Raw genomic sequence first — 14,797 nt, 5'->3', positions numbered from 1 at the left:
ACTAAGACTGCATCATGCTGAACAATAAATACTTTATTAAAATCAAATGTAGATTTACATGTGTGCACATTAGTGGCGTGACTGTTCTGTGGCTGGCTCGAGTGCAACGGGAGAATGGCGTATGTTGCATCAGCGAACAGGAGTGGTAAAACACGTGAACTAAGACAAAACACGTCAACAAACAAGGTTGGTGGAAGAGGAAAAGCAACGGGAAGCAGTGACCGAACAGAAGTGATGGGAATTTCGATTCACTTAGAAGATTCATAGTCCTTTGAGTGAATCACTAAAAAGATCCGAATCTTTTGAGTCCTTTGAATCTGAATCAGTTGAAATTTTGTCGCTGAATGAGCCCAGCAGCCCACTCCCTAGTGCCTAATGCGCACGCTCACAGCAAACCACTGTAATGCAGTTTTGAGGATATCCAGGGGAAATACGCAAGAAGGACTTTCTCAGCGCAGGCCGAACATTATGGAACATATTTGAATATTAAAAAGGATGCATTGCAAACATCGGAGATGTCGCCAACGTGACTGCTATCTGAATTAGGAAAAAAACGTATGGATTAATTTTTTTTCTCATAGTTCACATAGTCAGCAAACAACTTTATTTTTAATAAGCCACTTTCATTTTAGAATACAATCTCTCGTAAAATAATGCCTTTGTAACAAAAGAGTTTAACGATTTACATTCAGTACGAGCCCGACCCATTTAGTATGAGTCCGTTGAGTTGGTCTTTCACTCAACAGGATATGAGTCCGACCCATTCAATATGAGTAATTTGAGTTAGTCTTTCACTCAACCAGATACGAGCCCGACCCATTTCAACTGAGTCCTTTTAGTCTTTCACGCAGCCGGATACGAGTCCGACCCATTTCAACTGAGTCCTTTTAGTCTTTCCCCAGCCGGATACGAGTCAGACCCATTTCATCTGAATCCTTTGAGTTAGTCTTTCACTCAACCGGATACGAATCCGACCCATGAATTCGCTCAGTCGGATCTGGATCTGTGTACAGCTCTGTCTACAGGAAGTTCTTATTCAACCACGCAGCTGGCAGCCCCGGGTCCGTATGCTTAATCTAAGTTACTATGCAGATGAAAAACGGATGTGTTAATGTTGTTATAGACCTACAGTTTGATGACATTCGTGCATTGTTTTAATAATGTCGTCCGTAGCAGCCAGAACCGAAAGATTCGGGTTAATTTAGACCACGGACTCGTGACTCATGGGTGAATGTAAGGATTCGGTTCTTTGAATCCGATTGACTCAGATTCAACCATCACTACCCAACAGAAAACCGTGAGACAGAGGGTAAGGATGGCAAGAATGGAGAACGCTCGCCTAACGCACGCCAAACTAAAGACAGCACCGAGCCCCGAAGCGCGAGGTCCAGCGCCGGTTACGACGGAACACCAGGCGGGAGGGGGCCCAAGGCATCCAGGCCCAGTGCTTTTCTTTCAAACCGGTATGAAACAAGCGAGGAGGACGACGTTATGATACGAAGCATGAGAGGTGAGAGCCAGGAGGAAACGCTGCATTCAGATATAATGGCAGCGGTCGACGCTGAAACTGACTCAATACTGGCTGATTTTGGCACAGAGGATTTAACCAAAATTGTCCTCATCACTATCAAAGCAGCAGTACCAGCAATAGTCAAAGCGGTGCAGAAACAACTTTTGGCATCAGTGGACACTACTCGAATTAACAAAAATATACTGCAGAGCAGGTACAAGGAAGACGAACTGGAGCAGTACACACGCAAGGAAAATGTGCGCATCAGCGGGATCGAGGAGAACGGAGCGGAGACCGAGGATCAACTTGTGGAAAAAGTGTGTAAACTGGCAGAGACCTCAGGCACGTCAATTAAAGAAAGTGACATCTCCACTGCGCACCGCCTGGGGAGAGTGAGACAACAGGGTGAGGCCTGACCTGTCATTGTCAGATTTGTGAGCAGGAGAAAGAAAGCTGAACTGTTGAGGAGCAAAGCGTTGCTGAGAAACCATGACACTCACAGGAATATCTTCGTTAACGAAGACCTCACACATCTGAGATACAGGCTGTTCAAGTGTGCCAGGGAGAAATGCCAACACACTTTTATTAGGGACGGGAAAGTGATCTGCAAAAGTGAAGGCCAGTACGTCACTATAAACAATCCCGACGACCTGTTCCTTATTGGGTATGACGATGTGGACTACAAAGCCTTTGGTATTGACCTGTAGGACAGACACGGGGCACAGACAGGTGAGAAGTCATACAATGAGAGAGCAACATTACACTGTGGGCTGAGGATATGTACTCTGAACGTATGTGGAATAAGATCTAAAATAGAGATCCCTGACTTTATTGAAACCTGTAAAAAATATGATGTCCTCTGTTTCAGCGAGACAAAAACAGACGATATAGACTCACCGGACTTGCTTGAACAATTTAAAGATATAGGTTTCCAAATGTTTATCAGCAACCGACATAGGTTGACAAACTGGCGATCAGGAGGAGTGATAATTGCCGTGAGTAAGAAAATTGCCCAAAAATTTGAGCAAAAAAATATACAAAGTGATTTATGCTTGTGCCTTAAAATAAATAGACAACTGCTTAACTATGATAAAGACCTGTTTATCCTGTCAGTCTACATTCCTCCCTATAACACTAGGTACTCTAATGTGGGCATGTTTGATGAATTAGCACAGATTATTCTTGACATCGGTATTGAAAATAACCACGTTCTAATCTGTGGTGATATGAATGCCCATACCCAAGAAAGAGATGATTTTGATGTATGCCCAATAGAGAGTGATGGCAAGAGTCTGGATGTAAATACTGGATGTGAATTAAGCACAGTGGAGCAATTAGAAGTGTTTAATATACCACTGAAGAGAAAATCCCTTGATAAACATATAGATTTCGGCAATTATGGTAAAGCACTGCTAGAAATGTGTAAAATTCTCCCAATATGTATATTAAATGGTAGATGTGGTGATGACACACACATTGGTAATGCAACAACTGTTGACAATAGTGTAATTGATTACATGATAGGGGTACCATTTGTTTTGAGCAAGGTAAAACATTTATGTGTACATTCTTTTGATTCTTTATTTTCTGATAAGCACTGCCTTGTTGAAGTCATCTTGGAGGTAAATCAAGGAGGGGAACACTGCAGGGCAAATACACCAGTAAGGGACGAGCTAAGGCTCACAGATACAATAGCTGAAAAACGAATTGGTAAATGGGAGAAAGAAAAAGAAATCGAGTTTACCACAAACATAGACCTTGACAAGGTCGAGAATCTGTTATGTAATGTAGACAGCATGTCAGTTAATGAAATAACGAAGTGTGTTTGTGATATTATGATAAAAAGTGCAATGACTACATTCCCAAAAACACAAAAGCAGAAGAAAAACCTAAAACTTGGTAAAAAAAAAAAAGGGCAGCATGGTTTAACCGTGAATGTAGAGAAAAAAGAAAAGAATATAGAAAAATTAAAAGAATGCTTGAGAAGCATAGAAGTGTGGCTAATGCTGAATGTTTAAGGGAAAAAAGTAAAGAGTATAGGAGAGTGTTGCACAAAGCTCAGAGGGCCCATAGGAAGAAACTCAGTGACGAGTTAATGAGCATGAAATCTGAGAATCCAAAGCTGTACTGGAAGAAGCTGAATGATTCTAGCAAAATCAAAAGCGTTTGTCCAATCACAGCAGAAGAATTCCATGACCACTTTAAAAACTTATCTGATGGGGGTATACCAATAGATGAGCTCCAAGAACTTGAAAGTGACGGACAAAAAATAGTATTGTTCTGAATGTGTGTTTCACTGAACAGGAAATTAATGAGGCTATTCGAAAAATAAAACCAGGAAAAGCTGCAGGCATAGATACAGTGCTGAACGAATACATTAAAAGCACCTCAACTATTTTTATGCCTCTATATGTCCTCTTGTTTAATAAGATCTTGGACTCAGGTGTTATCCCCGAGGATTGGGTGCTTGGTTTAATCGTGCCAATATATAAAAAGAAAGGGGATAAGGGAGACTGTGATAACTATAGAGGAATCACACTTTTGAGTTGTTTAGGTAAATTATTTACGAATGTTTTGAATGAAAGGCTATGTACATTTTGTGAAGATAATTCTACACTGAGGGAGAACCAGGCAGGATTCAGAAAGAACAACTCGACCGTCGATCATATCTTTTTACTAAAACAAATCATTGATTTGTACCGCTTTAAAAAGAAAAGTTTATTTTGCTGTTTCATTGATTATAGTAAGGCATTTGATACAGTCTGGAGAGATGCACTCTGGCATAAGCTCTTAAAAATAGGTATCGAAGGTAAATTCCTTAATTTAGTTATCAACATGTATAAAAATATAAAATCATGCGTATATGTTAATGGAGCTAAATCTGAGTTTTTTGCAAGTTTAACAGGAGTCAGGCAGGGTGAAAACTTATCACCACTGCTGTTTGCCCTCTTCATTAATGACTTAGAGGATTATCTATTACAAAAAGGTTGTGAGCCCATTACTTTTGATGATGCTGTGTTAGATAATTATATACAACTAATGGCACTGATGTACGCTGACGATACTATTATCATGTCTACAACTAAGAGAGGGTTACAGAAAGCTATTAATCATATGTGTGACTTCTGTGAGAAATGGAAACTAAAAATGAATAGCGATAAAACCAAAGTTACCGTTTTTGGTTTTAGGAGAGCGGATACTAGTACACTACAGTTTGTGTGCAACGGTCAAAGTCTAGAGACTGTACATTGTTTCAGATATCTTGGTGTCATCATGAATTATAATGGCTCATTTAAAATTGCTATTGAGGAACTGCATAAGCAAGCATTGCGTGCAATGTTTGCTTTACTCAACAAATGCAGAAAGCTTCAGCTTTCTGTAGATGTCACTCTGGACCTTTTTGACAAGTTGGTTACTCCAGTTATGTTGTATGCATGTGAAGTGTGGGGGTTTGAAAAACTACATCTGTTAGAAAAACTACATCTGTTAGAAAAACTACATCTCAAATTTCTAAAGTACATCTTAAAAGTTAAAATGACAACCTGCAGTCATATGGTGTATGGAGAGCTTGGACGGTACCCACTCTGTGTTACAGTTAAAAAAATAATAATTGGATATTGGGGGAGACTGTTAGAAAGTAAAGAAAGTAAACTTAGTAAAATCATGTACAATCAGCTACACAGCTTACATAGCAGTGGTGCATATGCTTTACCCTGGGTATCACAGGTGAAACAGATACTGGATGACTGCGGGTTGTCATATATCTGGATAACACAAAAGTACAACAACATTAACTGGCTGAAAAAAATTGTTGAGCAGAGGTTAAAAGATCAATTCATCCAGAGGTGGCAGAGCGAGCTTACAAGCATGACTTCCTGTGACACGTACATAGAATTTAAACAAGAGTTTAAATTAGAAAAATACCTGATGTATGAAAACCAAAAGTCCAGACAGGCTATCTGCAATTTTAGAACGAATAACACCAGAATACCTAAAGTCACTGGAAGATACAAAGGGCTGGAAAGAAGCGAAAGAATGTGCAACATCTGCGATTCCAATTGTGTTGGCGACGAATATCATGTGCTTTTTGAGTGTAAAAATGTAAACGTAATGTATTATAGAAGAAAATACCTGCCAAAATATTATGTCTATTCTCCATCTAAGATCAAACTGATTTTGCTTTTGAGGTCAAATAACCCAGGGGTTATTGCTAAAACAGGTGCCTTTCTGAGAAATGTCCTGCCATTGTTTAATTAATGTTTTTGTTTTTTTCCTTGCCGTGCACCATTGTTTTGGTCTGCAATGATTTAAGTTGAATTTTGTGCTCCATGCCATGTGCTATGGCCGTGAGCCGTAATAAATAAATGAAAATAAATGAAATGAAACTTCTTCACATTAATAGTAGCCTACTGCAAAAAAGGTCAGGTGAGTAGAAGTTAGGAGGCAGGTCAGAAGTTCAGACGGGTACGGTCTCCATTGGCACGGTACCAAACAACTACCCTCCCAGTGCTCCGGGCTTTCCCGCCACACAGCGGTTCTACCGGCGATGAGCGGTCGGCTCCCCTGCTTGCGTGCTCCAGAGGTTCAAGTGAATATTTAAAGGTTGGGTATGGAATTCTCTTTTTTGGCCATTTCTGCAAAATTACTTGAAATCCTTATCATAACCCACTGACAGCCACTGAGTTAGAAGTACTGACATGAAAATTAAACAAGTCCATCATCTGTGGAACGGGCAGGGCTCGAAAAACTCCAGCCAATGATTTCCGGAACCACCGAGTGGCATTGGACAGTAAATGCGTCCAGGTCGTACTGCAACTGCACTCCCCCCGTGACCCCTTCGTGCAGGTACTCAAAGCTCGTGACCCAGAGCAAGCTTCTGTTTGTTGTTATCCTGCGGTAGCTACTGGAGCTAGCTAACTAGCTAATCCACATTTGGACCTAGCACTAGAAGACAATTTCCATGGCAGACAAGACGCCACCACCACCACCACTACCTCCACCATCACCAGCAAACAGAAGGAAAACAATTTTTGAGAGAGCAATTGATAATAAAAACACTGAAAGAGAAAAACAGATATCAAGAGTAATCCTAGGCGTTGCTTTCCAACGTTGGCGGCAACTGAAGGACGAGAAAGGTCTAAAAACCGATGCTTGTGTGGCGTTTTTTCTGCTGGACAGGTGAGAAGCCGATAATTGCTGAATTATTACATGTCATGGAGTATTTTTGTCATTTACACGACAGTAAAACCACAACGCTAACGTGTTTTTATGGGATCTAGCCATTAGCATATGGATCTGGCTAACACAAACAATTGCAGTGTTGTGGTCCTGGCGATTGGCTTGTAATCTTTCATAAGTCTGTATTTCCGTATGTAATGCATTTAAAATCAAGCGCCTTCGGGCATTTGTCTAACCAACCGCAGTAACTACAACCCTTTTGTAGGTGAATAAAGAACGTAGAACTAGCTAACTAGCCTGCATTGGGGGGGGGGCTGATGTGAGCGATTCTGTAGAACAGTTCAGTTGTTAGGTAGAACTATGTATGTATGGAGAGCTCGTGTATTCTAGTGCTAGTGGAGTTGTTCCACATTGTTCTGAATCCTGCAGTTTCGAATAGAAGAACACTGCAAATACTCCAGGGCTGGCTTTTATTCATTTTTTTTTACAGTTATGAGAAAATCAGCCCTTTCAAGAGTGGTATAATAATAATACATTTAATTTAGAGGCGCCTTTCAAGACACCCAAGGTCACCTTACAGAGCATATAGTCATCATTCAAAACTATGTAAAACAGACTAGGAATAAAATGAAAACAGAGGTTAAACATGAAGAATAATAATAATTAATAACACTCAAAGACGCCTAAAGTGAAGGGGGGACCTCACTAACCACCACCAATATGTAGCACCCACTTGGGTGATGCACGGCAGCCAATCGGTGCCAGAACGCTCACTACACACCAGCTTGAGGTGGAGAGTTAGGGATGAGGTGGAGAGTGAGGGAAAATAACATATTTAAACACTATCGACCATATTTAAACACTGTCGATCACATTTAAACAATATCGACCACATGTAAACACTATCGACCACATTTAAACACTATCGACCATATTTAAACACTATGGACCACATGTAAACCCTATCGACCACATGTAAACACTATCGCCCACATTTAAACACTATCACCCACATTTAAACACGACCGGTATGCGACCCCCTCCTCCTGCTCTGTCAACAATGTGCTCTGAGACATCTGACAGGTGAGTGCACTGTCTGACCAGTGAGTCTAGAACGCTTGAAACATGATCAGGAAAGTAAAGACTGTTCTTACTTTCTGTGGCATTGACATTGTGGTAATACCAGGCCCTCAATTATTGTCGATCATTTATTGTCGATTATCTAAATGTGCTGCCTACTAGTTCATATAAATAAGATGTCACATTAGTACAGTTTTTTTTTCACCCATTACAACTCCAACAAGTCCCCTTTTTGAATAAAGAACCCATTTCACATTTTTAATAGATACAAATTCTTCTGCTGACCGAATAATTTATTATACAGAAAATTCAAACAAATGTGGTCAAGATGGTATTGTTTTCAGGATCTGTTTGTTTTCTGTGTTGATAAAACTTTCTATTTTTTTCATAGTGGTGCTACCACGAGGTTCCTGTTGGGGAGTTGGATACAATGTAACCTAACAAAAATACATTGTTGACAGTAGTAAGGTTTCCAAATAACTGTAAGCTTAGATATGTTCATTTTATTACATAAAGACTTGACGCGTTGCGGGTTTGCTGCCGCAGCACTTGCTGCCGAGAAAACCGGCAGCAAAATTTGATTTGCAGCGCAGCACGCCTGTGCCCGCTGCCGGGCACGGGCGGCGGGCGCGTTCACGTATTTTGCGGCGCGTTAAATGCTGCTCGAGTTCAAATATTTCAACTTTTCGGCAGCAAACGAGTGATGACAGCCAATCAGCGTTCAACAACGTTGCCACTGAGTGACATGCCGTAACAGCCAATCAGTGTTACTCCCTTGGAGTGACCTAGAGTTCACTACCTGATCCAGATCAAAGCGCTAAAATGGAGGAAAAGATAATAATTTCAGTCTCCGCATACCCGGAGATCTTCAACACCACCTTGGCCAGTTATAAGGACCGGACGGTCAAGGCCAAGGCTTGGCTGAAGGTGAGCGAGGAGGTCGGGCTAACTGGTAAGTCTTTGAAAATTTACTTTACTTTAAAAGTTACTTTATTCCAGCTATCAATTGAACCAAGCTAGTTAGTGAGCAGTTAGCATTCAACAGTTCAGTTCGAATTACACAGCGTAGGCTTTTTTCTTGTCAAGAGGAGGAATGCCGACGAAGGTGGAAGGTCCTGAGGGACACCTACCTCAGGGTGAGACGCAGGCAGGAGGCAGGAAAGAGGAGTGGGTCAGCAGCAGGCCCGTTGAAGACTTGGAAGTACTCTGCAATCCTGTCTTTCCTCGGCCCATTTGTTACTCCGAGGGAGACCAGTAGCAATATGGTGCTGGGGGTCGAGGTAGACGGGATTACAGAGTACCCAGTCGAGGACCACGGTTCAGAGGCAGCAGCAGGGACAGCAAGTGACCTAGGAGGTTGGTCGATAAGCGAAGACACACACGCACGCCCATACACAGCATGATTTGTTCTATAGATTGATAACTACCTCTTGTCACCTCAAGATCTAAGCTGTGAGGACCCGGAGGCTACTGCTGCCTCTGAACCCATTCCACCACCACCAACTGCTGCTGTCACCACTCCTCCTATTGCCCCAGGTATGTCATTTAACATGAGAGAAATTACATTTATTTTATACATTTATTTTATGCTACACTTCGTTTTATGTGGTCAAAAGGGTCCCTATGCATGAATGGTATGTTATGAGTATGACTAGTTATGTACTCATAGCCTTTCATGTTGAATGTATTTTTGTCTGTTACCTGACCCAAAAATGTTGTTTCCATTTGAAACAGTGAGGACACAATACCGAAAGAGGGAGACGGAGATCGAGAGGTTACTCCTGGAGGTGCTGAGGAGGCAGACCGCCCCTGTGCCTCCAACTGTGCCTCTCATCCTCTCTGAGGATGAGCACTTTTTTAAAGGGATACTTCCTTCCCTGCAACGATTGCCACCCCATGCAAAGGAACAAATGAAATTCCAAATTATTGCACGATGCCAACTGTGTTAATAATCCAATAGAGTTTAATTTGATCAATCAATTTGGACCAGTCGATGAATAGGTTCTGGGGTGACAATCGTTGCAGGGAATGATCCATGCCCATTTTGTTAGTTTTTTTTGTTGACACACACACACACTCCAATAAATTATTTTATACCAAATACATGTCTTCATATTCTTTATTGAATGGCCATTTATGAGGCTTGAGGGAAATGTTGCAAATTATTTTGTGCCACAGATTTTGGGGTCCAAGCAACTTTGTTTAAGGTATTTTTGTCAGTTACGTTGTGCCCTGCTCGTTGAAGAGCACAACCAAGAATGGGAGGTCCACGCAGCAACAGTTAAATGAACGTTACATTTATTTAGTAACTCGAAAAAACCCACAAATCAGCATTCTGTAGTGTAGAGTTGTGTTTACAGTTAAACTAAACTATGAGTATGCTAAAGGGCTAGAATAACAACCCCACACAAAACCCAGTTGGGTGCCAGGCAGCACCAGCCTTCCAGGTGGGAGAGCGAGAGCGCCATGTTGGATTCCCCCCATCTTCTGCTTCTTCGGCTTCCTGCAGGTGAGTTCAATCCCTCAATGAGGTGGCCAGCCAATCAGCTTCCCTGGAAGAAGAACAGAGGCCAGCAGAAGGGAAGCAAGACGGCTCAGGACTGTCACAGTTACATGATTACAAAATATAAACTAACTTTAACATTAACAAACTTAGTTAATAATGGCATATTACTGTTGTATGTTAAGGAGACATTCTTCATTAAGTCAGAAGATCACTGTCAATATAGTAATTTCAGGAAGTTTGCTCAATAGTAATGTGTGGATGGCTCTTAAAAGAGCCGTTTTGGGTGTGCTGGTGCGCTACACGTTGTCTTGCCATGGGACGGTTCCCTCAGCAGAGAAGTAGGACTTGAAGGCCTCCCGAATCCTGATGGCTTCCCTCGCTGAGTTGTTGGCAGCAACTCTTCGTAGACCTGGCAGTGGGTCCACCTCACCAACTGGGATGTTCCCCCTCAATGCACTTGGGGGGGTGGTCCTCCGCATGAAGTTGTGGAGAACACAGGTAGCCTTCACACACTTCTCCGCAACTTCAATGTTGACCTCGAAGGCATGCCTGTAGACCCTCCACTGGGAAGAAAGGATCCCAAAGGCATTCTCCACAACCATCCGAGCTCGGGACAGACGGTAATTGAAAACCCGGCGACCAGGGAATGGCCTCATGAGGTTTTTCCGAAGTGGAAAGGCCTCATCAGCCACAAAGACATGCGACTGAAGAACTGCACCAAAAGCAGAGTTGGCCAGAATCCCACCATCGCTGGTTCTTCCGTAGCCCCCGACATCAATCTCCCGGAAACAATATTCCACGTCTACAACCGCCAAGAGAACAAGAGAGAAAGTTCCCTTGTAGTTGTAGAACTGGGATCCTGATTGAACAGGGGCTTTAATGACCACATGCTTCCCATCCAATGCTCCACAGCAAAGAGGAAAATTCCACCGCTCCTCAAACCTCCCTGCAATGGACCTCCACTCATCTGTGCTGGGCACAGCCATGAACTCCTCCACCAGAGAGTCCCAGATTGCAGTGGCAACATCAGGGACAATGCTGGAGACAGTGGAGATCCCAACACGGAAACTATTTGCGATGGTCCTGTAGGAGTCCCCAGTGGCTAGGTATCTGCAGAATAAAAAAAAAGTGTTGTAGTGAAGATAGTATAGGTATCATACATTTACAATATTTTTTCCCCATTTATTTACATATATTTTTTTTTTTACAAAGGCAGGAGTCATATTTGATCAACATAATGGATCTATTTATTGTATTTGACTACATACTATACTATTGTCGGCAGAGGATAATAATAATGGTGGTGTCTACCATGGAAACGCCTGCTTGGTGAACCTGAAGTAAAATGTTTATGTTTCGATTTTTGACACACAAATTATGAAACCACTCACCGGAGACAGATGGACAGGCGCTCCGAAGCTGAGATGGAGCGCCTGTAGTTGGTGTCCAACCGAGAGATCCTAGCACCGATCCTAGCTAGCAGGTCATCAAACTGGGCCGGAGTCAACCTCAAATAGCGCTGGAAGCGTTCGTCATCCAGACGGAGCTCCTGCAGAAGACGGTGAAATTCACCGAGCTTTGTACGGCTCCGAATGGTCTCATGAACCCATAAACGACGGGCATTCCGACGTCTCTCCCTCTTCCACAACAGATAAAGACATGCAATGCTCGTAATGTCGGCCATGGTTGTGAATGAATTCAGAAGCACCGCGGGCAAAACTTGCCGTGCCGCGAAACTTCCCGCAAAAGTTTGGCTGCGCCGCAAAACTTTTGCTGCGCCGCAAAAGTTTTGCATCAAAAACAACCTGCATGTTGATGGAATGCACTTTCTTCCTATTGACGAACACGTCCTCGTCTTTTGATGGCGCAATTATTTTTATGTGCGTCCCGTCAATAGCACCGACCACACCGGGCATACCTGCAATTGCCATGAAGTTGGCTTTGATCCTGTGTACTTGTTGAATGTCCAAAGGAAAGTTTATGGCACGGCTGACTGATGGTTGCGATAATTTTAAATCGTCGGCATTGCAAAGTTGCATTTCCCCTGTTGTTAAATAACGTAGTGTGGCCAAACATTTTATTTCGGGACTAATCTGATTATTCCTGTTAGTCAGGGATGTTATTGCATCGCGCATTAACTCCACAATAAGTTGAATACCCTAACATTTCGTCTCGCAGGCATTTTACGAGGCATTTTGGAATGACCGTTTCTTTGAACAACAGTAGTTGTGTAGTAGTATAAAGCCAGTCTCAGTCCTCCACATGTACGTCTTGGCCCATTTCTAAATGTGTGGAGATCTGGGGCCGTATTCACAAAGAATTTTATCTTACTAGGAGTGATCCTAACTCGCACTAAAACATTTTACGTAGGAGACTTTTCTTAAAAGTTATTCACAAAGCCGCTGAGCAGGGACGTGCACAGGAATTTTGAGGGGCAGTTGCTCTGACCTGAAAAAAGGGCACCCCCCCCCCCCAAAAAAAAAAAAAACTCACAGGCTATATGAAGGAGTGAGAATAACGGGGTCTTTATTAATATATTGATACAAATAAGTAAAACACTGAAGTAACTACTACTAACGATAATGCAGAAAAACATGACTTGAAGAAGAAGAACATAACATGATGGCATCATTCAGTGGAGAATATTCCAGCCAGGGGTCATCATTATACCATTGGGCTTGAAAAGAGCGCCCATCTGGATTTTGAGGGAAATTTACCATAGGACGGCAAGGTCTGACTGAATTGGAAAATGTGATCTGGTCTGGTCTGATCGTATTTTAGATTGCTGCTCTGTACATGAGCTGGATCTGTGGGATTAGCCAACCTCAGCAAAAAATCGAAATCTGTGGATTCTGCCCCACTCTTCATCTCAATATCCTCCCTTGCTGATGTTGTCCTCTCCCTCATCTCATCCTCTTGCTCATCTCTCCTTTCCCAGTCTGTCCTGATCTCATCTGGGATTGGCTCTGGCTCTGGCTCTCTGAACGCAGCTGATGCACTGGGCTCATCATCTGTCCAATGACATATTATTGTTATTACCATTACCATTATTATTGTTATTACCATTATTATTATTATTATTGTAATGCCCACTAGAAGCAGTGGTATTTATGTTCTGCTCAGGCAAGATCTTTGAAAGGATCTCTAAAATAGCCTGGTTTTTTTTTAGATTACAATTATTTAGCATGCAGCTCTTTAACCCTGTACTTTCTAGCATGGTCCTCTCATATATGGTGATCAGCACTTAGGCCTACCTGCCCTATGTGCCTCCTCCTGGTCCACATTTTCCGAGTGTCTGGAGGCTTGTGGCTGCTCCTCATCTTAAATGTAATGTAATTATGAAAAATTGCCATTAGTAGGCTAAAATATGAGTCTGATTATTTGATCAATTAGCCTACACAGTATACTTTTTTATCACTATGCAAAGTCTCACTCTGTCCCACCTGCTGTTTGGCTTTTTCGTAGCCAACCCTGTAGTGATGTGCTCCTCTTTGCTGCCTCCTTTAGTTGTCTCTCTCTCTCCTGAATCCTCCTCTTTTCACTGGGCTTTTCGGCTTCACTTAACAATAACAAACAATACCCAAACCCAAAATAGTGATACGATTTAGGCATGAACCATTTTGAATGAAAGAATTCATGTGATGAATTACTTCCATCATTTATTCTTCTTGTTAAAACGAAATGTTAGAAACTAACTATCAGCAGACATGTAGCTTAGTTTGCCTATCAAAAAATGTGTAGACTATGTGATAACGGGCTGCTTGTCTGCAAGCTAGCTAGCTGTCTGATTATTTAGGCTAAACGTTACGTGGCAAACTGAGCCTGGATTTATGAAGATTGTAATTAATTTCCTAAAACGTGATGATGATTGCTTGTTTGTTATACATCCCAAATTCACCTTTTCCGACAACATCAAGGCAGTCGTCTCACAGGTGCCGGTATTCCGGTCGCGTGCAGCGCTGCAGCTACGTTTCACACGCCGCGCGGCAACTCGCCGCCTCCATTCATTTCAATGAGGGAAGGGCGGCAGAGGGGAGGCGGCAAAAGCGGCTGTTGCCGCGCGGCAGAGTTTGCCCTCCCCCTACTGACTTTCACTCTCAGTGCCCGAACGGAATTGAATGAGGCTACGCTTACTTTATGAAATGTTTCGAGTGGCGATTCTTTTTATCTAGGCCTACATGAAATTCTGCATCCATTAAATGATAAAAAGATTTTTTTTTTTTCCTCGGAAGGGCAACGTGAGTCGAGGAGGGCATATGGGCAGTTGCCCAAGCAACCTGAGCAACCCCCCTGTGCACGTCCCTGCCGCTGAGACCTACTCTTACTAAGGATGAATCACTAAGAGTGACGCGCCATTGCTATGGATTACGTAGATTCTCGGGCACGAGTTTAGAAGCGGTCAGTGCGGTGATTGGTTGTTCAGACGAGCCCACTAAATCTCTGAAAAACAAGGAAATAGCCTAGGCTAGAAATGAATTCCTATTAAGTAGTTATGGACGGTGCAGTTAGCAGAATACACGTAT

The 14,797-nt window shown here is 42.4% G+C and overlaps 1 protein-coding gene across 1 annotated transcript; it reads right to left on the bottom strand.

Annotated features, from left to right (window-relative positions):
- Positions 1–10,570: 10,570 nt before the first annotated feature.
- On the bottom strand, positions 10,571–12,003 carry LOC132463674 (uncharacterized). The gene is made up of 2 exons (XM_060059972.1): positions 11,666–12,003; positions 10,571–11,384 (listed from the first exon to the last, which is right to left on the bottom strand). Exons 1-2 carry the CDS (start codon positions 11,956–11,958, stop codon positions 10,571–10,573), a joined length of 1,107 nt encoding a protein of 368 aa, XP_059915955.1. The 5' UTR covers positions 11,959–12,003.
- Positions 12,004–14,797: the final 2,794 nt, after the last annotated feature.

The sequence above is a fragment of the Gadus macrocephalus genome, chromosome 8 (genome assembly GCF_031168955.1).
Source record: "Gadus macrocephalus chromosome 8, ASM3116895v1".
NCBI classification, from domain to species: Eukaryota; Metazoa; Chordata; class Actinopteri; order Gadiformes; family Gadidae; genus Gadus; species Gadus macrocephalus.
Note: the sequence above shows the minus strand (reverse complement) of the source record. Positions and strands in the feature narration are given on the sequence as shown.